The 27,315-nt window shown below is 36.9% G+C and overlaps 1 protein-coding gene across 17 annotated transcripts in view; it reads right to left on the bottom strand.

Moving 5' to 3' along the window:
- The window catches only part of CADPS2 (calcium dependent secretion activator 2), a 357,764-nt gene that overhangs the window by 161,396 nt on the left and 169,053 nt on the right, over positions 1-27,315 (bottom strand). For all 17 annotated transcript variants that reach the window (XM_041002127.1, XM_041002128.1, XM_041002133.1 and 14 more), the window contains exons 7-8: positions 19,138-19,249; positions 4,943-5,082 (exon numbers count right to left, since the gene is read on the bottom strand). In XM_041002127.1, the coding sequence (XP_040858061.1) occupies positions 4,943-5,082; positions 19,138-19,249 (252 nt within the window). The remainder of the gene's footprint in view (positions 1-4,942; positions 5,083-19,137; positions 19,250-27,315) is intronic.

Raw genomic sequence — 27,315 nt, 5'->3', positions numbered from 1 at the left:
GACGCCGGATGCAGACCCTCTCTTTGGAAAAGCACTTAGTCATAGCAAAGCAGCTGGCCTAGTGTCTGTCCAGCCTTTCTTGCTGCAAGCTGAACTGATGTATCATCGCCTATGCAAGAGATGGATCAAGATATTTTATAGGATTATTATATAAATTCATCTGGAGAGTGTTATTTGGGACGGTATAAAAATAATTCAATTCATGCATTCAAAACATGTGTAAAAAGACAGTTATGAGTCTACAAAGAAATATGATACTTGCATGACAATGGTTTTGCCAATATTTCATCTAATCAGCTTTTAGCTATGACAAGGCTTTTATTTACTTAGCTATAAGAAAAACTTCATTATTAATATAAAGGTAATTGCAGACCAACTACTGGTAGATCATAGTTACAATGCTTTCAATATATTTGTGGCAGACAATTTAATTTTTAATTTGTCCCTTTAAGATATAAGTTTAATTATCTTTAAGGCATTTACTTTATTTCATGTTGCCATTCTTTTGACAAAATAACTGTTGAATTAGGAATTTTTTTTCCAATTAAAAAATGAGTATTTCTGAGTTTTAAGTTAATACTGTTACTCAGCCACTAGGCTATGCTAAAGTACAGTCAGTCTATTTGTTCAAGAACATTTCTGTCTTCTAGCTACATGACAAAACAAAATCAATTTCAAAATAAGATGTGAATAATGACACAATTTAAAATGTACCTGGTAATTCCCCTAACAGATTTATCTAAGAGTTAGTTTTAATTAATTCCTATGACATATTATGAAAGAAAACAAGAACTCTAATTTTTTTGCTAAAATATCCTGTTACACAATGCAGCTTAAAAAAGAATGAAATCATTATTATATTTATTTTTTTCCAATTAAGTGGCTATTTCATTTGTATTTTGTTAGTCCTATAAAACATAATGTATAGTCACGGAATGATCAGATAACAGAAACATGAGCTTTAGATAACAGGTATTTTACTTTCTGCTTTAACAAATATAGGTGATTTTAAAACGCAATTCACAACCAAACATCATTTACTCCCAGGAGTGCACTATTATCAATTCCTTCATTATTTGTATTAATGATGGTTTTTTTTAACCATACATTGTGGGAAGCGCTGGAGATTCAGAAAGGTCTAATAAACTGTAAATAATTGAGAATATATACAAATATATAGGTAACATTAATAAAGTCATTTTAGGAGCAATATATGGACCGTGTAAGCATAGTTCAAAAAGCATGTAATGGACCTGGCATAATGGCTCAATTAGCTAATCTTCTACCTCCAAGTGCTTGCATCCCATATGGGTACCAGTTCCTGTCCTGTCCAATCCAATTCCCTGCTTGTAGTCTGAGAATGTAGCAGAGGATGACCCAAACCCTTGGGACTATGCATGCATGTGGGAGACCTGGAAGAAGCTCCTGGCTCCAGATCAGCTAAGTTTCACCTATAGGGGAACATTTAGGGAATGAACCAGAGGAAGGAAAATCTTTCTTCTATTTGAAGTATTCTCATGTGAAAGTACTACACAAAATAAACAGAATACATATTAGCAGACTTTAATATATGAGAGAGGTGATTTGCTGCTAGCATTATTAAAACAGAGGACAGGTGTATGCTACAAAGTTTCAAAGGGTTTCAAAGTCTAATGTATTCCCAAAATTAAAATCCCTGACTCCCAATTTATTGTTTTATCTCCTTGATCTGCAAGGGGATTTGGCTATATTTTAATTTTATTTTAAACTTGGTTTGTTTCTTGTTCAATTATTAATTATTCATCTGTTAATTATTCATTATAGGATGAATTATTGACAGAACACAATCCTGCCCCAGAACAGACTTCTATTAATTTATTCTGCCTACTACATTATTGCCTGATGTTCAATAGAGTATTTGGGAAAAAAGCTAAGTTGTCATTCTACCTTAAATGTAATCAAGCGCAGTAAAACTCATCTTTGAATATCTCAGGAAAAGATGAAAAGCAATGCTGTAGAGAAAGTGTTTCCCACACATGTCTGTACCTAGGGATAATAGTAAAAATACGCTGTGGCCTAGGGGTTAAGCACCTGCATTCTGGGACTGAAAACCCGGGTTCAGCGACCAGTTCTGCCTCCTGACTGCAGCTTCCCAATAATGCAGTGCTTGGCAGGCAGTGGTGATGGCTAACGTAACCGGGCTCCTGCTACCCAAATGGGAGACCTGACTCTTCACCTTGGCCAAGGTCTAGGAGTTGCCACAGGTGTTCAGAAAGCAACCAGTAGGTAAGAGTCCTCTCTCTGCCTCCAAGGTAAATCAATCAATCACAACATTTAAGACTGCTAGCAGAGAGACACTGACTGACTAGAGCAGATGCTGTAATTAAACATCTTTAAGTTCCCTGCCCTTATGAATCTACTGCTATCACAGCTATGATGTAACTTTTAATTCTGGGAGATAACTACTTTTTCTAATTGCTTATTTCATCAGCTTGAAGGGCAAAGAGAAAAAAGACCGAAGGAATGGGCGAAAGAGATTGTGAGCATGAGAGAGGAAGACAGAGACATCTTGCAGGTGATGGTTCATTTCCTGTGTATCCCAACTTTAACTACAGGCTAAATCCAGGAGCCCAGAAACTCCGTACTTGGGTTCAGACACATAGAAGCTGGACTTGAACTTGCACTTCAATACAGGACATGGATGTCTCAAGTGATGGCTTAACCTACTGTACTACATGACAACTCCAGATAGTACTTCTAAACGTGTTAAGATATTTTTACTAAACCATTATGATAGAATATAATTTTCTCAATTTTTGTTGTCTAATATGCTAACAGAATACTATCTAAGTCTCTGAAAATATGTGCTAGTGTCTTTTAGCAATGGTACATAATAATTGATTTGGCTGAAACAGGAAGTATTCTTGGTTTGAATTCTGTAGTGAATTACTGAGTTGTGTGGAGCACATTGAGAGGTTATAAAATAATTTCAGTAGTCTTTCTTCCCTATAGTCTTGCGCAGAAGTCAATTTCCTATTCATTGTGAAAGCCTGGACTCAAGGGGGAGAGATCCTTACCTGGCTTATCAGATGTGATAAAAACAAGCTTTCTTTCAGTGTAAAGGAATGGCATCTTTCCATGCAGAGATCAAACTTTTGAACCTCGATTATCCTATCTACTTTAAGACACAGTAAAGAAACTGCTAGAGTAGGGTAGGAATTTCTTCCCACTGATGCTAATGTTTACATAAGCTACCCTATACCCAAGCTCACTTTCATTCTTTGCTACTGGAAAGAATCCAAAGGCTCTGGTGTGCCCACCATGGCCACTGGCCTTAGGTAAGTCATAGACCAACCTGGCATTAGTAGAATTGGGGTCCCGCTTGTTACTCTGCCATTTGTGTGAAGAAAAGAAACCGAGTCATGAATTAGTAGACGTGTATTATGTGATATGTAGCAGCTAATATAGAATAACTAAAAGGAAAGAAATGAAATGGACATCTTGTGACTTCACTGCTGTTTTAGCCTTTGTGTCCCATTGAACGTGGTCCTTATGTGCTTTACTTCTATCACAGATGCACTGAGAAGTATGTTTTTACAAAAATTAAATCATAAGGGAAGGAATGAAAGAAGGAAGAGTATTGAGAAAGGGAATATTGGAAGAATGGAAGTATGATTAAAAAAAAATAGTAGAGAACTGTGGTGCTAGGCAGACTGCATTTATGCATGTCCAACTCTACAGTCCTCTGCTTTAGAAAGAGAAGTTCTAACTCTGTAGCCTCCAAACACTCAGGCCAGCCATGTGCCCTTTGTGACTCCTGCTCCTCTTCTCATTCTCAATTCTGACTAGCCAGTTCCCATTGGCCTGTGAGGGTATCTCCCTGATGGTTGTCCTGGTGAGAACAGAAAAAAACGACAAACTCATGCCTGCAGCATTTCCTCAGTAAATGGATGCATGAAAAAGTCCTACATGTTGAATCCCATGAACACCATCAGCATTTGAGTCATACTTACAGTCCTTTGCATTTGCATTCATCTATTACAGATGCCATAATGCAGGCTAACTAAACTTCTTTTGCCTTTCTGGAGCCTCTCTCCTCCAAGGCGTTTTTCTCCCTTAAGTGATGTCTTCTGGCTCTGCAAATACTACCCATCTTAACCAACTCTAGCTTATACACCTGGGCTGGCTCCTAACCTGAGCCTAATTCTGCTTCCTTCCACTAATGATCATGCCTAGAATCATTTCAACCGTTGGTTAGCATTGTTCTAATGTTGGCTGGCTCCAAAGCCAGCAAACTACCTTCTTAGTAGGGATGCAACTTTTAGACTGATTTGTTTCTAAATACATTAAAAATTTCTCTATTATCGTACAAACACACACACACACACACAAAACTATCCAATTCCTTCCTAATGGTTAACATCCCAATGCCATGGTTTGGCTGCCATAAGTAAATCCTAAAGTGTGAAAAAAATATACTTTTACACACACACACACACACACACACACACACACAGTTATTGACTTCTATACTCATTTTATTGCACTTCAGGGTTCAGTTCTCTTTCGCCACAAGCCACAAGCCACAAAACAGACTGGCAGAGATGAAAATGATTCTAACCCACAGTAACCCCAAAGAGATAGATCCTAAACTTCTTAATTATCAGTGATGTCTTCTAGTACTGACATTCTGATGAATATATCTTAGAAATTATGTCCACTTATCAGTGCTCTTTGTCAATATTACCAATGTGCAATATTGGTACAATTCAGTACCAGTATTATGTAATCATGCACGTAGACAGCTACACAGGTCTATGGGTCCAAAAGTAATGCAGCATACATGTGTGATTTTGAGAAAACTGCATGGGAAGTTGAACGTAATGGTCACCCTATTACTTTGACAATAGCAGCACACTGAAGTGAAATCTAACAATGCAAAGGGAAATCTCCTTAAACTCACCCGCTATGCTTCATATGTGGAGGTTTATCCATCCGCACTGCCAGTTTGATCTTTAAGTCAGAATCTTGGCTATTTTTTGGAACTATCATTCTGTGAAGGTCAGCTGACTTGGAGCTATTAGATGTCGGGTATAATATAACCTGTAAAGGACAAGAAAGAAACTATGTAAGTGCCTGATACAAAGTGCCTGTAGTTTAGAAGTTTAGATTTTCCTGTTTGGAAAAAAAGGTGCTAAAACTCAAATGCATCTAACAAACCATTTGACTTCTCCTTATCAGACCAGATGATTTTCAGTACAGACTTCTTTGTTTCTTGACAAGCATGTACCATTACCATGTACAAGCACAATTACCATCTAATCAGTTTTCTTCCTGTTTCACTTTATGACGAATTAATAGCATGACACACTACAGGTGATTTGACCGTTGAAAAATACTCAATGGACAACTCTAATTTCAAGAATGCTCCAATAACCCTAGGACAAAGTAGTGTAAAAACAAATGTTCTCTGAATAATAAATAACAGAATTAAGAACCAAAACCAATTATTTGAGGCTTCTAAAAATATGCCTCATGTTTTAATATTTGCATTGTAAAACACTATTAAAGGAAATCAACTCAATTAGATGGAAAAGATGGATCCTAGCACATTTTCAACTCTGGATCAGTAATACCAAAGAATTTGGTTCTTGACTATATGTTTTCAGAGCCACAAAGATGCCATAATGACTGAAGTAACACTGACAAATCACCAAGTGGTTGTTTCACAGCACTTCATTTCAGAAAGCCAACTCAGGAATGGGAGGCCCCTTCTTTAGGTGTGAACTGCTACACAGCTTAAACAATGTGTTTTTCTCTTTTGGTAAGCCCTGACACCTTTCAGACACAGCATATATACAGTTCTAGAGGTATTTTAAAATGGGAACACTAAATCCTGAAAGACAAAAGAATCACATGAGGAATGGCAAGTTAGATTTTACATGTATCTAAGGTTTATTTAAAAGACAAAGTGATGGAGAAAGAGTTGAAGAGATCTCACAAACCACTGGCTCATAATTCAAATGCCTGCAAGAGTTGGGGTTGGGCCAGACTGAAGCCAGGAGTGAAGAGCTCTTATCTGTGTGTCTCACCCAAGGACATGGGGGATCATATACTGCCAGATCTGCATCGGAGGAGTCAGAACCCAACCCCAGGTACTCTAACATGGGCTGTGGACACTTCAAACTGCTACTTCTTTTGTTGCACTATACCTGTCCTTCGGCATATTTCACTTTCAATTTATTTTAAAGCAACATAAATAAATATGAAGTTCATATGTAAATAGAAGAACTGTAAATACAGACTTACAAATTCTCTATAACCACAGCTACTATTTCCCTAGCTTCTTTAGAAAGCTTTTTCCTTTGTATCAACACTGTCCCCACCAAAACTTTTTTTTCATTAGCATCTAACAGACTTTATTCTTTTTAAATTCTGTGTTCTTAAAAAATCTGGTGTTGTTCCGAAACTCTAAAATCTTATACAGAAAATATTTCAATTAAATGTTTGCCAATTTCTCATTCTATAAATGCAAATGATAGATTACTAGATAAAGTCCAAATACATTTAATTATATAGCTGATCTATAATTTGAAGATCATTCCAATATTGAACACCAACATTTCTGCAAATTTTTTATTTCTGGTGGATTTTTCCTAATTGAAGTTAATGGGAGGGTTTATTGCTTAATTTAGTTCAATTACATAATTGTTTGAGTGAGATTTTGCTCACCATGGGGGGTAGCATGCAAAAATGAAAGAATACAGATGGCTTAGGCTTCTTGAGGAGTTCAAGTATTCTTACCACTAACAAACACTTCCATCATTGTCCTTCTATCCCTAAAATAGGTTGCAATTCTCCTATTTTGTTAATCTAAGGTTTATTTGCAACTGCATAATTGGCTTCTTTGTTTCATTATACATAAGGTTATAACTAATTCCTCATAGTAAGTTCTTCCATTGTAAAGACCAGGAATTCTTTCTGCATTACTTTGTTTCCTGGAGAAGTATTAAAAAGTGAATATTCATTTAATAAATGGAAGTCCGAAGATATTTAAATTATGTTTCTTAAGTAAATGCACAGGCAAATGAGAAATCAATGTAGCCCTTTATTTCAAAAAAGAATAATTTATTTGAAAATCAGTTACAGAAAGAGGAGGATGAAGAGAGAGGTGGAATGTGGGGGAAGAAAAAAGTGAGAAAAACAGAGACATCTTCCAACTGCTGGTTCAATCCTCAGCTGGCCCAAAAGCTAAGGCTGGGCCAGGCTAAAACCAGGAACCACAAGTTTCACTGGGTCTCCCACATGGGTGGTAGTGGACCAAACACTTGGGCCATCTTCTGTTTTTCTGAAGGTATTAGCCCTACGGGAACATAAACCGAAGTGGAGCAGCCAGGATACAAACCCACGGCCATATGGGTTGCCAATAGTGCGGGCAGTCGATTTGCCCATTATGTCACAATGCTGGTTCCTGAGTGTAATCTTGAAATCATCTATGAAATATTGTGTTCAAGTTCTCAAATTGTAAAGGCTCAAAGTGACCATACTGCCTTAGGGGAATCTATCTGTGAATGACAAGAGACAAGGAAAAAGCTCCCAATGTACAGAGCCCAAGGAGCCATGGAAAATAAAGCCGAAGTGAATTCTTTCCAGATGCACAATGCTAGCCTAAACCAGCTTTCTTCACCCTTGGAGGGAAAGCTTTTCTCAAGCTACGTGCTTGATAGGTGTCCTATTGTCACTGGGCAATTACTGCTGTGTGTCTCCCATTTTCCATTTTCTCAAGTGCAAAGCTTAATTTCAGTTCTCATGTTGCTGCTCTACCGATACAGAATTGATTTGTGTTAGGGAAGGATGTGGAGGGAGAGGAGAGTAAAGGCAGTTAAAATGAAGGTTCATTCATAGACAAAGAGCCATAGCAGAACAGATGCACATATTGCACTGGACATAAGGAAGGACTGGGACCTGAACAGAGGTATATCTATATGTAGAGGCAAGGTAACACCCCACTGGTTAGCTATACATCAAGGAGGCTACTGCTTTAAGCAATAGAGAACTCTTTCCAGTAGCTAGCTAGTAAGGCAAGGTCTATAGATGTTTTTGATTTCCTCTTGCTTCTAAGTTGGGACATGTGAAGACCTTAAAGAAGACAGACAACTGATACATGTCATTTCAGGGAAAGAGATCAAGAAGGAAGGCATGCCTCCTCCATCCCTCTTCATTCCACTGCTAGTAAATTAGAATGTACTAATACCCTAGGAAATGAAAGAACCTTAAAATAGAAGGAGCTTTTAATTCCACGTGAAAGGCAGCCACCCTCTCAAGAATATAATTGTACACTGTACATATTCATAATCTGATCAACTAAAATACTGTCACTTGTTTGTTATGGCACAAAGCAGTGCCCATGTAGTGCACTGGCAGTGTTTTTCTTCACAAATCTTTCACAACCAACTGAGTGTTGAAATAATTATTTTTAATGATAAGCATTTATTCTTCAAAAACTACACTTAGTTCATAGAGAGGTATATTTAAGGTTGATGGCCACAATAACTAAAATACAAAACAGATACAAAATTTACCAAACAGTCTCTCTGCCCAATATTTACATCTCAATAATTTACAGCTCTCTACCAAGTATTGAACCTCTTATCTTCTTTGTAATTTCGTGTTTTGCTATTCACTTGTTAACCTTTTCATAAATATTTCTGCTTCATCTGATTTTTGTTACCAACAGTTTGAAATGTCTTGTTGATTAGCATGACACAAAATTTTTGTTTTCTTATCTTAAATAGCCACCCAATGTATCTTATGCATACATAATAAAATGTCAGCATTACTTGCTAGCTTTGCTAAGATTATTTTTGTCTTGGTTTAAAATCTTTCAAATTTAATAAACAGGAAGAACTAAAATTAAAAACAACATAAAATATATTATGGAGCTTTAAACAATTTTACAAAAAATGTGCAGCAGTAAAAATTATGTATGAATTTCAAAGTTTTTTTTATTAAACATTTTATTCCATTGCACACAAAATTTTCAAAATACTCTTGTAGATAAATATGTTAAAAGTAGATGACCTTGAAAAATTATCATCTTGAAATACAATTATTGTACCTGCCTCCTCTCCATGGTTTCATTTATATGAAACTTTTTGATTAAAGTGAATTCATGTACATTGGTATATCATAGAATACAGTTCATGAGCTATGAATTCAAGATGATCTAATTTATTAAATTCTGTTTCAATAAAAATCACCAAAAAAAATCAAATAAAAAAATCTGTAAAAATAGCTGGAAAACAGTTTAGGTAGCTCTTGGGGGATAGAAAAACAATTCCTATTTTTCTCTTTACCACTTCCCCCAAATTTATATTAGCCAAGAGGAACAAAAAAAAAAACATGAACCCAATAACTGCACAAAGTAAGCAAGAAGTATACATTTAATACAATTTCTAGCTCCTAGATTGGTATATTCAGCCATCCTTGAAGGAATCTAAACAGTTTTCATGGGAGCATCATTGTTTCATATAGAAATCTCAAAGAACAGTAAGATTTACAAGGCAAACAGGGATTGGTGGGACAAAAAAAATGTGGATGGAACTGAATACTTTAACAATGGCATCTTAGAAAATGGCATTGCCACTATCCTCCCTGCCTTTTTAAGCCTGCCTGGAGCTTGGTAGTTCAGTTTTCTTTGTTACCTGCACTACTCTCAGCTTCCATAAATTACCTCTACAAGAGCCTCAGCCTGTGCAAATGCTCATGACACTTTCCACCCCGTCACATCTCTTTAATTCTCAATAGCACAGGAGATAATCTTCTGGGACATCAACTTTGAAGAGACAGAAAAAAGAGTCCAAGAAGAAAAGCATAAGCATTTGATGCATAAAGTTTCAGGGGTAGGATGTGGTTATCTATGCCGAAAGATGACCAAGAGATCACAGGATGACCTGAGGGATCACTGATTGGCAGAAAAACAGAGAGGTCACCGGAGGCTCAGGAAGACAAAGTTTATGAGATCAGACAGCAGCGGTTTGAGAGACAAATTTTGTTTGAGTGATGGAGGGAGTTTTAAGTCTTCAGCGAATAAGATCAGGCATGCTGGACGTGATTGTTTCAGGTGGAAAGTAGGTAAAGGTAAAAAGGTAAAAAGGCTGAAAAGGAAATTGCAAATGTGTTTTCATAGTAAGACCAGAAATGAAGACCAGGGATGTACTGTAAGCAACCTTCTTGTTCCACAGTTTGCATGTTATAGGTAATATGTGCAAACAATGTTTTATAAGGCAGACAATGATATAATTCAATTTTCACAACAGTAAAAAAAGTATTCCCTCCCTCTCCTGGTGGGTGTATTTTACAAGGAAGTAATGGAACTTAACATGTGGTCAATGTTCTTAAACTCATCAAGGAATGACTTGATCTTAAAAGCCACAACATTATCCAGAATCTATAAAATAGCTTAAGAAACTCAACAACAACAAAAACAAACAACCCAGTTAAGAAATGCGCCAAGATCATGAACAGGCAATTATTACAAGATGAAACCAAAACGGCCAACAGACAAACAAAAAAAATGTTTTGAATAACTGAAACTAAACACACACACACACAATGAAACTTCACAGCTATAATATCCACAACCCACACAACAAACAAACAACAAAAAACAATAGATACAGCCAAGGATGTGGGAAGAAAAGAGTTCACTGCGAGTGAGACTATAACCTTGGGAAACCATTATGAAAGACAATACAGAGATTCCTCAGAGAGCTAAAAATAGATCTAACCACAACTTCCTCCAATTCCTGGGAATTTATCAAAACAAAATGAAACCATCATATAAACGATAAACATTTATCGCAGCTCAAATCACAATAGCTAAGAGATGGACTCAACCCTGACGTCAATTAAGGGATGAATGGATATAGAAAATGCAGCATACTTATAGAATACTCCTCAGCCATAAAAGAATGAAATCCTGTGTTTTGCAACAAAATGAACCTAACTGGAAACCAAGCTAGTCCTAAAAGAAAAAATATCATGTAATGAATATAAGCTAATTTTACATTTTGAGATACAATTAGTGCTTACAGTTCTTTTTAATACTCTGAGAGAACAGTGCTTTCTCTATTTACTACTTACTGAATTATTTATTTTGTGAAGGGTCAAGCTTGTGATTATAAAATAAAAGTATGTCATTGTAAACCTTAAAAAAAAAAACCCAAAAAAACCAAAAAACAAAGAAGGGGGCCAAGTGGGAGTGTGGGCAAGATGAAGGCTAGGATAGAAAGTATCGGGATTCTCTTAAATCTGTTTACATAAAATGGATGAAATGGGTTCACTTTACATAAATACAAACATTTTTAAAAATAAGAAATCTGAAAAAAAGGGTAAGAATGGAATTAAAAGTGCTATCAGCTGAAACCATATTATAATAGTTGTTTAAAACCCCCTTTGTTCACAAAAAGATGTCCTTGAGACAAAGACTATTTAAAGCAAATGCCTGAGAATCTCTCTCCAGCTAAGAACCAGTGTTTCTGAGGAGCCTTGACATTTCAGATTTAGATGATATTTTCTATCTTTCTCATTCAAGTGACAGGGAATTTATTGTTTAACAAGGGGTCATAATCATTGTTTCCTGTGAAACTTTCAAGTGCATTTTTCAGAGTTAAGGACCTTGGGACTGGCTCACATTATGAAACAACACTCTGAATTTCCTTATTTAAAGAAGACGAATGGGATGATTTTCCTGAGAGAAATCTACATCTTTTCTTAGTAACATTTCCCAGTGTTGTAATATGCTTTCTATGCTTACTCTGAATTATTTCTTCTTTGATTTAATATCAGCGCTTCCTGCCCTACTTAGCCAAAACAAAGAACACCTGCTCACCCATATTAACACAATGCTTCTTTGTATGTAGAAAGATTAGCATTAAGTCTTCCGTCAACTTCACTGTCCGTGGGCTAAATCCTGTTCTGTCCATATAAAACCTGGGAAGAATCAAGGAATTTACAATATAGTGCTGATCAAATTTCCAACCCCTTTACCAAATATGTACTCGGAGAAAGGACTCTGCATCTCCTTCCTTCCTTTCACGTAGTACTTTCTTCTTTAAAAGAAAGGTTTTTAGGAGGATGAAAGAGTAAGTTAGAAAAAACTATTGCCTTATTTACATAAATTTCCCAACCATTAGTTTGTTGAAAAATACATAGTAAAAATTTGGTCATTTGCATGATATCAAGCTGATGATACAGAAATAAACTATGTAAATTATCGTGAGAGCCTGGAAAAACTGAGTATCATATGCAGAGGACTAAAGCTAGAACTCCCCTGATGTAAAAGGCAATTCAATACAAAAATCTAAAATGTAATCCATAAAACCAGGATCAGAAAACACAGGGGGAACACTCACCACATTGCTATGGTCATCTTCTTTGGATAGCACTGCAAAACACAAGCAACCAAGGCAAAATTTCAAAGGAGACTACACAAAATCAAACTTCGGCACGGCAGAGAAAACAGAGCAGATACAAATGATAGATTAGGAAACAAACATTTGACATTATTAATTCCACAGAGGATTAATACTCAGAATATACAAAACGCTTAAAAACCCAGCCATGCCAGATCAAACAATCCAGTTAAGACAGAGGCATAGGATTTGCATAAACATTTCACAAAATGCTCATCATTAGCCATAAAAGAAATGCAAATCAAAACCACTGAGACACCAAAGCACTCCAGTTAGAATGGCTATAATCAGTAAGATTAAAAAAAAAAAACAACAACAAAGGCAGTTGAGCACAGGGAGAAAAGAGAATCTTTGGCACATCATGGTGGGAACGCACATTAGCTCAGCCTTTACGGAGAACAGCATGGAACATCCTCAGCAAACTTAAAATAGACCCGCCACGTGACCCAGCAATCCCATTTCTGGGTATGACCCAAAGAAAGTAAAATCAGCTGCTGCCTTTCTAAGTTCATTGGAGCATAGCTTATAATAGCCAAAAATAAGGACTCAGCCTTGGCATTCACTGATGCAATTAATGGGTAAGAAACCTGTGGTAGACACACACAAGTGAATATTATTCAGAAAAAAAAAATAAATGATAGTCTGACATGTGCAGCAAAATGGATGGGCCTACAGATCCTTAAGTAAAACAAGGTAAACAAACAAAAAAGACAACTTCCGCTTTTACAGTTCTTTTAAATATAGATTCCATATAGACACACACACATTTATTTTTTTATTACGTATTTGAAAGACAGATTTATAACAGAAAGAAAGAAAGCAATATTCTCTCTGCTGGTTCATTCTCCAAGTGACGGCAATGACTGGGCTAAAGCCAGGATCTGGGTCTCCCACAGGGCTGGCAGACACCCAAACACTTGAACCATCTTCCGCTTCCTTTGTAGCAAGGAGCTGGATCAAAATGCAGAGACCAAAGCACACACTGACGCCCGTATGTGATACTGAGTCACATGTCACTGTGCTGGACCCTACACACATTTCTAACACAAACACTGTCTACATATTTTCTGTGTGTACATGTACATGTTTATTTCTCTCAAATTCCTGCACCGTTGTGCTCATATGAAAACTTTTGAAGATATGTTGTCTTCACTTTTGATCCAGCTCCTTGTTACTGGCGTGGGAAAGCAACAGAAGATGGCCCAAGTTCTTGGTCCCCTAAACACATGTGGGAGACCTGGAAGAAGTTCTTGGCTCCTAGCTTTGGACCAGTTCATCTCTGGCTGGTTCATTTCATGTGGGGAGTGAACCAGTGGACAGAAGACCTTAGATCTGTAAATCTGACTTTCCAATAAAAATAAATAAATCTTAAAAAATTATTAACAATGAGGCTGATTACTTGTAGTTTCTGAAATAAACAACATAATGCTGTATTTCTAACAGATTTCAAATTCCAGACACTCAAATAATCAAGGATTGTACTACTTAAAATCCTTCCTTGAAGATTTTGAATAATACAACCAAGTTTATCAGATATTAGTTTTTGGGGCACAATTAAGGATATTGGCTTTTATTCATCTCTGTGTATCAGTTTCTTTCTGGTATGTTCTTGGTTTCATACTTCTTGGATAGGACAATATACCTCATCGCAGCTACATCTGTGTCTTTGTAAACCCAATTCCCAGGAGAAGACAAAGCACCAAATGGTTAAGCCTTGAGCTTAGACATGTGTGCTCCACATTAAAGTCCCAGCTTTGCTGCCTTGCTCCGGCTCCAGCTCCCGCCTCCGCCTCCTGCCTCCAGTTAACACTGATTCTGCAAGGTAGCAGTAGTGGTTCAAGTGATTGGTCTCCTACCATAACAGGGGAAACCTGGTGCAGAGAGACTTCATTCTCCCACCAACTGAAAGAACAGCTTAGACACAGGCTTCTCGTTTCTTGCTGCTTCTCTATATTCTAAGTAGGAGCCAAATGAAACATACTAGAATCACACTCCTACTGTTATATAAATTATGTATCGTGCTATAATTGCTGTTCCAGTTTACTACTTGATTAAGGACCTGAGGCATTCAAGCAAAAGTGATTCATTCTACTTTCTACTGTAACTCTGCATTACAAACCTAAAACTAGATTAAGCAAACTTTAGCAGATTTATTCATCAGTTCGTTCATCCTCCCAACAGTAGGTAGTATATATTGTTAGTAATAAACAGCTAGGCAGACACTAATGCTAAGATGGATAAATACATACTAGGCCTTATCCTTAAAGGGGTGACATATGGTAGATACTGCTGGGAATTATAAATTTTTTCATTGTTGATGTCAGTTTCTGCAGCTTACATGAAAAATTTAACAAACTTGACTTAATGAGCTACACTATCCCTTCTAACTCCAAATTCTATCATTAACTAAAGCAGAAATTACCTGAAGGAACAATTAATCTTCTTTCTTAATTATGAAGTATAATATCGATATATAAGAGCTGAACAAGCCATCTACACAATGGAGAACATAAAACATGCTACATCTACGTGGGAAATATGTTTTGCAGTGAACACAGCTAACCAATGCTTGTCTATAACAAAGCACATCCCCGATGAATCACCCACAGCCCTTTATCGTTCTGTAATCCTGCTTCTTCTACGTCTGGCTGTGGAGATTTTACAGAAATATTCTGTTTGAAATAATTTAAGGAGGAGAGGAGACATTTTCCGTAACTTGCTGTCTCTTGTGAGTACAGCAAAAATAAAAATTGCTGTCTATCGTAAGTTTAATTAGACAAGTAAGAGTGGTCAAAAAGTTGATGGAAAATTCATGTTATATAAAAATATAGGCATGAATTAAAGTTTTTTCTACTATTCATTTTCACATAAAGTTTTAGAAAAAGTACCACTGCATATGAAATGCAACTGAATTTCCATTCCATTTTCCGCCACTGATGTGAATTCAATAGCTGTAACAACAGTTACCTCGTGCCATGTTGGCTATTCCAATAAAATGGTATTAAATTTTGATTATAAATGGAAGAAAATACCTATAATTTTTATTTTACTAGCAGTGTCTTTAATGTTCTTTTGGTTCCTATGCATATATTTATAATGCTGAAAATTCTTAAAACCTCAAGTATAAAATCTGTCCATTTGAGTTAAGGTCTACAGTGTCTTCTATCAATGTAAGTGTATATTGTTTATCAAGAGTGAAGGAATTTAATCATCCTACAGAAAATATCTTAATGTATTTTTGCTTAGAAATCATTTAAATGTCAAAATCAGAAGTTCTAAGATCAGGCACATAGGGAATATATTTTATACTCTATGATCCAGTTACGTGTGATCCATTTATATTTAGCTAACTATATTAGTTTTGGCCTACAAAGTTAATGTAGCTGCTGAACAATTTCATATAAATGAGGAACTCACTGGGCACAGGCATTCAGTTTAAATGAGGGCACCTGTGTCCTGCATCTCATAGTAACTGGGTTTGATTCCAAGTTTTGGCTCTTGGCTGCAGCTTCCTGCTAACACACACCTGGGAGAATGGGGATATTTCAAGTAAATGGAATGTCTGGATTGAGTCCCTGAACCCCAGCTTCAGCCCAACCATGGCTGTTGTGAGCATCTAAGGAATGAGTCAGCAAATGATAACGCTCTCACATTATCTACACGTGTCTTTCTCTGCCTCTCAAACAAAAATTACGAGACTCCTAAGGAGAGTTTAACCAAACCAAATCTAAGAGCGGTCATCAAAAACAAACAAAAACAAAACAAACAAAAAAACCCAACTTGCACAATGAGTACCGTGAACAATTTCCAAGGCTTTCTCTTTGGTTTGTTTGTGTTTTGTTTTTATCCTTTGCACCAAAAATACCTTATAATCCTACTTTTCCATACTGTGAACACCCTTAAAACAAATTCAGAAAACAAGGCTGCATCCGGGGAAATGGGGGGGATCAGAAAGGGAAAGCTAGAGGGCTTAGTAGAGCAAATTTCCTTAGAAAACAGGATATTGGAACACAGTGGTGAGAAGGGAAACGATGCTTTCTTCATCCTCTGGGTGATGCAGAGGACACATATTAGATTCTTTCTTGTCAAGTATCAAGAACAAATCGAAATCATGTAAATTCTGGTAATTCCTCAGATTTGGTCTTTCAGGTATAGCAAACAAACAAAACAACCTAATAAACACATAGATATGCTAATCTTTACTTTATTATGACAAAATGAGAAAGTTTTCCTGAACAACAGAATTAGCAGTTCAGCAAGGATAATTTATCTTAGTGTTTAGAAAGCATATGAAAGTAACTATCACTTGTTATTTTCACATAGCATCCTCATGTGTAAGACAAACACAACCACTAGGGAATGTATCCATATCAGAAATGAACATATCCCTATTAGAGAGGTTGGAGAAGTACAGATACTCAGACAGCAAGAAGACATATAAGATGTTCTTGTGTCACCACATTAAAAATCAAAATTAACCCCATGATTGTATGTTTAGGTAACTCCTATGCAAACTGAGGAGTCAGCATCCTTTGAATGTACTTACAACATGAACCAACGTCATAAACTTACGTCAATGGAAGATAAGCTCTTGTCTCAACAACTCACAAAGAAGGTCTTTATAGCAGCACTTGTACTACTGCAATATTATTTCAGTAAATATATTTTAAAAGCTACACTCAAGAATTCCACGTGAAAAGTTAAACAGTTTTTCCAGACTATGCAAGAGTACTTAAAAATATCACAGAAAAATGGAATCTAAAAACATGAGTTGATTTTGGCACCATGTAAAATTTTTTTATAATATCTATGAAATATATACTATGAAAAAGTTATGTCTGGATTACAAAACCACTTTAAAATAAACCAATTTGTTTAATTCCATCTCCAGGAACTGTTTGAAAGTATTCTCATACATTATTTAATAATCTACTCTGAAAGAGTCCAGGAAAGCTGTACTGCCTATCACAGGTGACTCATGGGATTATTACTTAGATTTAATACATATATTTTTATCTACTCGACAGACACAGCAGCTTGTAGAAACCTTTTATCCACTGGATCATTCTCTAAATGCCCACCAAAGCCAGGAATGGGATAGGTTGAATTGGGGAACCTAGGGCTCCCGTGTGGGATACAGGGGCCCAAGCAATTCAGCGCTAACGTGTTGTTGCTCAGGATGCAGGAGCAAGAAGCTGAAGCAGAAGTGAGTTAGCTGAAGCATCTCAGCAGGTGACTGAAACTGCTGTAATGTCAGGTAAGCTTTGATTTTCAAGTTTAAGAAAAAACTATCTTGATTATGATAAGCTCTGGGTACCTTACTGGAAAGCTATTTATCTGCCAGGACATATTCACAATCATTTCCTGAGGAAAACAAAACAAACAAACAAAAAAAAACAAAACAAAACGCCTGTTCTGCCGCTAGGTACTCTTTTAACACCTGAAGGAGGGCTGGCCACCAATTCAGCTCAAAGAATTTCTGCATTGCCACAAATAGATACTCGCACCTGTTACCCACACACAAACTGCATTCTAAGTACTCGCCAAGGATCAGAACCTTTCACTGCCCAATGCTACTTCACATTTAAGCTGTCACTGTACCGCTCTATGTGCCATGGTGGACTGGCCCCTTTTTCCCTGAGTCACTAGCTCTCAAACAGGGCTGCCAGTGGTGTCAACTGCTTCCCAATCCCACGGGCCATTTACTATCACCTGGAATGTACCTAAAATATCCTCCTAACTTACAGAAAGTCTGAGTCTGAACTTGAGACTTTCAAATACTTTCCAAATACTTTCTTTTATAATAAAGGTCACAAATAATGTTTTATAGTAACAATCTAAAAGTAAAAACATTCAAAAATATACTTTTAGTCAAGAATATTCAACAGAAAAAAGTTACACAGGAAGATATTTTGTAATAAGTCATTCACAAATAAAAGTCTACTGGCAGCCTATTAAAATCATCATATGCAATTACCTAAACTGTGTATGATATATAAAATGACTTAAATAAGAGTTGATTCCTGATTAAAATAATCAAATTAAATTGACCACACTACTATTTAAACACTTTTACGTTTCCTCCTCATCTTAGGCTAACGATAACATTTTTAGCTACAGCAGAAGCCGAATATAGTGGGCATATTGGGTTTAGATGAGAAATAGAGTGCAGATCTGAAGAAGTGGACACATTAAATCAGTATGTAAGGAAGACCTTCTCATAAGGAAAATGGAACAAGAAAGAGGAATATTCTTACTAGCTATTTTGCAATTATCTAATCTAATGACAATGAATACAATGAGTAGATGATTTCAAACAAAAAGATTATCCTTTCAACCCATGGGCACAAATGTTTTAGGCAAGAATTATCTTTTACCAAGATGGATGAGTTGGTCAAGGTCAGTCAGATTCTATGGCCAGAGGTGCACATGTGTGGGAAAAATGACTGAGACAATGAGCTTGGGAAAATGCATACCTCTGTGCTTCTTGACCCTTTTACATGTTCTGTATGTTTCAAACAACACGTTATGACATCAGTATTGTAAACAGGGCTCAGTGGAAAATACAAGTACATGACCGTATGTGATTTATGAACAAGTTCACACGCGGCGTACCCAAGCCACCTGAACTCTGAATCCAAAAGTGAAAAGCGTAGTTGAGACAGAGATGATCACAACTCACCCTTCCCAGCTCTTTGTCTTCAAGTGCCAACACCCCAGTGCTCTCTGTGAAGAGCTTGACTTTGACCACTGGGCGAGGATGGGTAGTGGTAAAATCTCCTTGGGTCCCCCATCTGCAATGAAAGAATCAAGAGTTTCTTTGAAAGGCAACGTTAATGTGCTCCCAGGTTGATGCATCTCCTACAGCAGATATAGCAAGCAATGAAGAATCGTTTGCTGTTCAGCATGAATCATAATTGTGTTTTTGTTTCTGACAGATGGCACAGTTAAGAAAGAAAATAAGAATGAGTTCTACAGCTTGTTGTGGTTATTTAGTAGTTCAAAAACATCAGTGTCATAAAAAAAATGAAATCCTGTCTTGTGCAATAAATTGAATACAACTGGAAACTATCATGCTAAGTAAAATAAGCCAGTCCCCAAAAGACAACTGTTTCCCCTAATAAACAGGCTATGAAAATGTAACCTACAGGAGACTGACATTTTGAGATTTGGATATCATTAACAGCATCTATGCTCTTGGGGAATAGTAGGTTTTATGTTCTTTTCTAATACTTGGCTCTGCACTGAAATCTCCTTACACAGTGTCTATGACTGAAGTAGAAATGAAAGCAAATCTTTCTAAATTTAAAAAAAAAATTAAAAAGAAAAGAAGGAACATGGGCAGGAAGGAGGGCAGCATTCTCCTAAACCAGTAGTAACAAATATGTGATATTTTTTCACCTAATACAAATAAATTGAAAAAAAAAATCAACCTTAAGAAGTAAATTTGAAAAATCAGTGTGCTAGACTGTTAAATGTGAGATCACACCATGAAGAACTTAGGCTAAGGTAAAACACCACGGAGATGGCTGTTGTAATACATTATTTTGTTAACTCAAACATTAATTAAAACACCATTTTAGAGACATCTGGGAAAAAGGATAAGGTTCTGTTCAGAGAAGACATGGTTTCCTGGAAAACTGTTTTTGCCTCCTGATAACTTCCCCCACCTCTTTTTGGGAAGTCTCTCTTGAACACTGTTATTTTTTAAAAAGTGGAAGCAATTTATTCAAGTGAACTACTTCATATGATTTTTTTTGGCCTCATCTCCAAAAAGAAATATGCATCATAAAAATATGAGTGATTTGCAGTTAATTTCCCAACGCCTTCTCCTAGGAATGAAATAAGTCTGTCGACATCTGGCTTTTCAAATCATCGTAACAAAATGACATGTTTTCTGGGCTTATCTTTTAATTAATGGCATCTTGTCTTTATCACGTACCAATTCATTTCAGCTTATTTACAAACCTAACTGGCATCTACTTGGTATTAAAAAATCTTATCAATATTTCTCATAGATTTGAGAGATCATAGGCAGGGAGACTCAGCACAGCACGAAGAAAATGCCACTGAGCAAGACATCACATAACAGAAAGAAAATGTGAAATTTATCAAGATAAAACTCAGGTTACAAATAAGACTCATTTAAAAAATACTTTTGCTTAAGAAAACAATTCACCATCTTGACGGAGTAGTCCTTATTTGATTTTATAGATCTTATTCAGAGAGTTTATAAAATAGAGGAAACAGGACGAGAATGCAATAAAACTGGAAGAATTCTTTGTTTCTATGTCTTCTCTCCATTACATGTATACTGTTGTAACAGTGACAGAAAAAAACCAACATCTAAATGAAACCTGGTAGGTGTTTTGTTCTTTTAAACTAAAGCCTATGCCAGAGGGAAGAGAGAGATTTATTTAGGAAGGCAAAGCAGCTTATTTCTGTTTTAGACAGATGTTAAGAGGTTAGCAAAGAAAGTTCTTTCACAATTTCATGGAATAAAGATTGTCTTAGACCAATAGTTGAGGTAGGAATAAAAATAAGATAGAAAAACAAAATATGAGAGGCAAAGGAATATTATCAAGTTGGTGTCGGAGTCTTAGTCCTTCAGTACAGTGTGACACCTTGCTGTCAACTGGGGTTAAGGAGTAGACTCTCATTGCAAATACAGAGCTCCTCTAGTCAATAGCATGGGATCAAATGTGTAAGACCAAACTTAAACATTCTTTTATAATAGAAATTTAGTTTCTGGTGGTCATGTAGCAGAGTCCAGAAGGTTTTCACAGATCATGCTGACTAAATAGTTTTTACTTATTTTTGCTTATTAACTTCTACAATCAAGACCATGATAACTTTCCAAACATTAAATCTGTATATAATCAGAGATACAGCATTATGAAAGAAATGTCTACAGGGCCAAACAAGTTTAAAGATATGAGAAAAGAAACTAATCAACATATTTCAGTACAATCACATATTGAAAAACAATAAAATCTGTTAAAATATATGGGAAATGACTGGTTATCTAGAATCTAGAAAGGGATACTTAATATCTGTTCTTGCATTGGAAGGTCAACAAAGGCAGGGCCTGGTAGGCAAACACTAAGAATATCACAGGTGTTATTGAAGTGGCTCTGCAGTAGGTCAGGCTTTCTGAGGTGGGGTTAGAAATGCTACCAGCCAATCCCTAGGCAATGAGGATGCCTTAAACAATGTGTTTCTAGGCAGGAGGAAGCTCCTGATTCGCAACAGGTGAGAGGACTGAAATTTTATTGGCATTTAACAAAAAAATGTGCTCTTTTAAAGGGATGCCAACAGATACATATGGTGGCACTTAATAGCCTTAATAAGCACAAGCATTCCAGGATCCAAGAATAAATTGTCAGACACCACTTTGATCATTTCTCCTGTGAAAATTCAAGGTTAAAATATATGCACATTTTGAAAATTCATATGAATTTTCAGATGAATGTAAGAAACCCCAAGTCCTTTTACCTGAACACCCACATAAAAGTGGGAGAAGCAGGAAATGTAATGGGTCTATTATCAATATTCACCAAGATGCTGCCTTGAGTCCTACTTAACTGGCATGTTTAAACACTTTCAGCAATTAATACCAGTTATTATACTCCCACAATTCTCTCAGTATTGTATGATAAAAGAATATACAATATTTGCTGTCAATTTTCTTTGATTCTAAATATACCACCTTTCCCTACAACTAGGAATGGATTATAAGAACCCAGATTTCTATAATTCTTTAAATGAACAAAATCTATAAAGCACCTTTATGAACACATTTGAATTTCCTGACTATAAAAACACAGTTCACATGCAAGTTGAAACAACTAATATTAACATATTGTATCTTCTACTAAATATATTGGAAATATGTAAAGGAGCCCAAACACGTAGCTCTTGTCTTTCATTCACTAAGGCTATCTCTAGGAATTATCCTAACAAAATAATCAGAAAGATTTAAAAGAATGTCAATAAAAATATATTCACTAAGGCAGTACGTAAAAAAGCAAAAACTTATGCACTTTAAATTTCTGTTATGGGAGTGGTTACATAAACGATAGATACTCTATTGTCATTTATAATGATGGTGAAAAGACAAGGTAAAACCAAATGTGACATGAAGTGCGAAAACAAGACGACATAAAACTGAATGTGCATATTTTAGTCATTCAAAAACTACTCAATACTTGTGTCAGACAACATTCCAAAGTTAACAGAAAAATCACTACCTCTTGGAACTTCTAACATGCAGCTGTGAGGGGGCTTGGAGGAGTAAAAGCTGAGACCTAATAACTGGGCCTTGAACCAAGGGAGTGCCTTTTCTCCAGCAAGGTCTGAAGACAGCTGCCCCAAGGTGGGCTCACAAAAAGCCCCCTTGGAGCGTTGCCTAGGTGACAGCTACTACTGCAGCATCAGTGAAAACTGTAGCATATGACTTAGAAACAGAATGCATAACTTGGTAATACTTTCCTCATGATATCTAGGAGGTATAAATGAAGACAATTTATGTTAACACCCATCAGGGCATAGCAACCATCATAAGAAAGTATACATGCTGCTAACCATTGCTACACTATTTAGCTCTGCTAACAGAATGACACCTACCTGAAAACAACAGATACTGTTGCATGTCGATACAAGGCCACCACTAAAATCCGAGAAATAACAGAGATGACAAGTAAAGTATCAACTGGGAGAGAAACACAGCAAAATAGAAAAATAAAGAGAAAGCCAGGAGAAAGAAGGAAGGAAGAGTGAGGGAGAATAAGAGAGGAAGAAAGCAGAGACTGAGAGGGAGGGTCAAAGACAAACCTTGAACAGGCAGAGGAAATTAGAAGTCAGGAGCTACTGCCAATCTAGCTCTAGTTGGCATGTTGCATTTTCAATTTTCTTTTAAAAAGTTTCTACTTTAGAGTGTCGAAATGATAGAGATTTTAGTATAGTCAGACCTATAAATATCCTTTAAATTTTTAAATTTTCATTTGAAAGACAAATTTATAGAGAAGGAAGGAATGACAGAAGGAGAGATCTTATACCCCTTGGATTACTTCCCAAATGGCCTCAGTGGCTGGAGCTGGGTTGGTCTGAATCCAGAAGCCAGGAGCTTCTTCTGAGTCTCCAGTGTGAGTACAAGAGCCCAAGGTCTTCAGCACACCTCTGCTCCTTTTCCAGGCCATAACCAAGGATCTGGGTGGGAAGTGAAGCAACCAAGTTTCAAACCAGTACCATCAGGGATGCTGGTGCTGCAAAAGGCGGCATACCCTACTATGCCACAATGGTGACACCCCAGAAATATCCTCGACAGTTAAGATTTTTTTTTTTAAGTTTAGGTTTCTGGAAGCATACTTAGAAATACTGATTAAAACTTTTCATTATAATGGAAGGAAAAAATATAATGTTATGTGTTTCATTAGGTACAACCGGAGAGAAGAAATCCTGGATGACATGTTGCACTCTGTTTTAGGCAGATTGGACTGTTTCAGGTAGGCGGGTTTGTCTTTCTGGATGAAGGAAAACTCTCTAAGTACCACTGTCACTCTTCTTGTTCCCTTGAAAGGGATGACTTGTATTTTGCTGTTCTACAGATTGCTAAAAGCTTTAAGAATGGAATAAAATTGTTCTGTAAAGACTATATTTCCTTCATGAAGTGTTCACACCATTAAACCTCCATATCCAGAGTAGAGAAATCACATTACGCTTGTAGCATTTTCTTCTGGGAAAGCCTAGCAAGTACGTTAGCACCAGATCAGGTTTCAGAAAAGACAAAAGATACAATCTCTCTACTTCCCTTCCTCTTAGACGCAGTTCAAACACATTATCTTGAAACATCTAATTTACAACAGAACAAACTGTCACATTTTCATTACAATCTTATGTGGTCAAGGCAGTATAAAAAGTATACCCAAAGCATATCAAAGTATAAAAAGTTTTAAAAACTTGATAATGGGAAGACAGCCCAATAAAGTTAGCTTCTTAAGTTATACAATTTGAACTTTTAAAAAAGCATAAAGTTTACAACACAGAAAGCATCAACATGTGGTTTCAAACAGTAAAATGTAACAATGTGAGTATAAGCACATCTTTGCATAATGAAACACCAGGAAGGAGTAATTTATAGAACCTAAAGAATTGTGTTGTGTGTTCATTTGTTCCCACACTCTCCACATTGAAGCCTGTGTGTGACACATCCCACCAGCTCCTGCTCTCTTGACATTAAACTAAAAGTAGGATGTATTTATTTTGCCAGTAGGAAATATCCTTTCATATGTAATAGAATACATTATCCTTTAAAGGTAGAAATCATTACAAATTTTCCAAATAATTAGGTTATATGTATCACTACACCAAGTTGGTATTGCCTTTTTCTAGCAGAGGAACATCTATCACCTATTTGTTCTTGCTCTACAGAATCTGACACTATTTTAAGACGTGGCGTTAATGTTCCCTGGGTTGTCATGTGAGTATATTCTGCTTTATACCTTCTTAAACTGAAGGCACTGCAAATGCTGTTACTATGCCAGCAGATTCGATTCTGAATGGCTTATACTTCAAAAGCCACTTGATTCCAGCTGTGCAGGGTAAAAGCCTCACAGTCCACTCTGAGAGCAGCAATGCTGAGAGCTACGGGAGGGAAATACCACAGGGTAACCGTAGCACCCCTGGGGACAGTTCTCTTGGGGTCTCCTTGCTGATAAAACACCTGTTCTCTTTTCTAAGTGACAGCTGCTTTGGTGGAAGTAAAGAACATTACCAACCACACAGTAATAGTTTGGGGACCATGGGGGAAAATCGTTGAACTGCTCAACATCTAAGATGTCAGAGTGGATGCAATCGCTTGAATTTGTTTCTAAGAGGGATGAGAAGACAGCTGAGTACCAGGTAGGCCACAGAACACAGGCAGGAGGCAGACACTGCAGACCACGTTGGCCAGCCAGAATCAGCCCCAGGAGCTGCCAGTGGGCCTCTGTCCAGGGAGGAGGAGCGCCCAGGCAGCCTCAGGCTGCTGGCATCACACTACCTCTTAGGATGCTTTCCTGCCTCCTCTGCAGGCAAGAGAAATATCTGTGCTAGAACCAGCTGGAATTATTGAGATATCTCTAAATGGTTCATGGACACAGCTTTACAGCTTCTGGACATTCAACACATTAGCTACTCTTATTGCCTTAAGTGTTTTGATACTTGTGAAATAATAGCTTTGTTCAGATTTTAGAAAGATGGTGTGCGATCTCTGCCATGGTCTACCTTTCTTCAACATTTGAGCATCTGTCCCTCTGAGGGACATACAGGGACGCTTTCTGTGATTTTCATTCTCATTTGCACAAGCTCTGGAAGGAGGCTTAATGGGCATATAATATGTCATCATGGATACTAATGATTAAAAAATGAAGGAAAACATAATTTGGCTTCCAGGAATTCTGACTTGTAGCAAGCAGAAAAACATGAAATATCAACAAATACTAGAGCACAGAGAAAAGCTATATTGTGAAAGATTTACTTATTTTTTTAGTTGAAAGAGAGAAACAGAGGAAAGGAGAGTGATGGAGAGGGAGGGAAAGAAGGAGGGAAAGGGAGGAAAGGAGGGAGGGAGGGAAGGAGGGAGGGAGAGAGCGAACGAGCGAGAGAGAAATCTTCCATCCACTGGTTCATTTCCCAAATGTTCGCAATAGCCAGAGTTAGGCTGGTCCAATGCCAGGAACCAGGAACCAGAGTTTTTTTTTTTTTTTCTGATCTCTCATGTAGGTGTGGGGTTCCAATGGCTTGAACCAATATCTGCTTTCACAAGCCATTAGCTGGGAGTTGATTGGAATGAGAGCCCATATGGAGTGCTGGTGCTGCAGACTGCATAGTAGCATGCTACATGACCAAGCCAGCCCCAGGGCCTTGCATTCCAAGGTAGAAATTCCCTGCATTCCCTGCCTCTAATTTCTCTTAGCAATTATAATTAACACACCTCACTGTGACCATTATGCTCTGAACATAAAAGACGCACCTTATATATGCAATAAACACAAGGATGTGTCAAAAACAAACTAGGTTTGATTACTGGTTTACCTGCTGAGCCTATCTAGGGATGTCGATTAAATCATCTAAGAATTTGTTGTCTTACCTAGGTAGGAGGAATGATAATAGCTGCTGCCTGACATAATACAGAAAACCAAATGAAACCTTCCTGAGCACAGCAGATACAACAGAAGGCATATGAAGACAAGTTTGCTTTCCATTTATCTGAGCTCTGCTGCCATGGTCTGAGCATGTGTGCCCTTCTTGTGCTGCAACCCTAGATCCAAGGGGGCGGTAGTAGCAGAAGGGCCTTTGGAAGATGATTAGGTTATGAAGAAAGCATTGTCCTCCTTAAAAAGCTGAGTGCCCTTAGAAAAGAGGCAGCGAGTTAAGTCATGCCTGCACCACCAGAAGCCCCTATGCATGGGTTTAAAGTTATACAAGTGAAAGGTGTCTGGAAAAAAAGGAAATACACTATCCAATATTATTCAGGACAGTGAAAAATTAGTTTTACTGATTACAGAAATTCTAAGCATCAACATAAAGTTTTCTTCTTTGTATTTTTACAGGTATTGGCCCTATGAACATGCACAATACTATATGCAATACGAATGACTCATATACTAAAATAACAGGATAAATTGTCAGTTGTCTCCTAAGAGAGTGATCATATTCTACTGTTAAGTTCTTGCTCACACTTGCTACCCAAATATTCTTAGAACAGATTAATTATGCCCATTGTGATGTATCTTACTTTGCATAAGTGGTATTATAATCTGATTGCCTTATAAGAATATGCTGACTGATGATAACATAAGGAAGGGATAATGCGGATGGA

The sequence above is a fragment of the Ochotona curzoniae genome, unplaced genomic scaffold, assembly GCF_017591425.1.
Source record: "Ochotona curzoniae isolate NIBS_2020 unplaced genomic scaffold, NIBS_Ocur_1.0 scaffold_2476, whole genome shotgun sequence".
NCBI classification, from domain to species: domain Eukaryota; kingdom Metazoa; phylum Chordata; class Mammalia; order Lagomorpha; family Ochotonidae; genus Ochotona; species Ochotona curzoniae.
The sequence above is the reverse complement of the archived record's forward strand: the minus strand, read 5'-3'. Positions and strand labels throughout refer to the sequence as shown.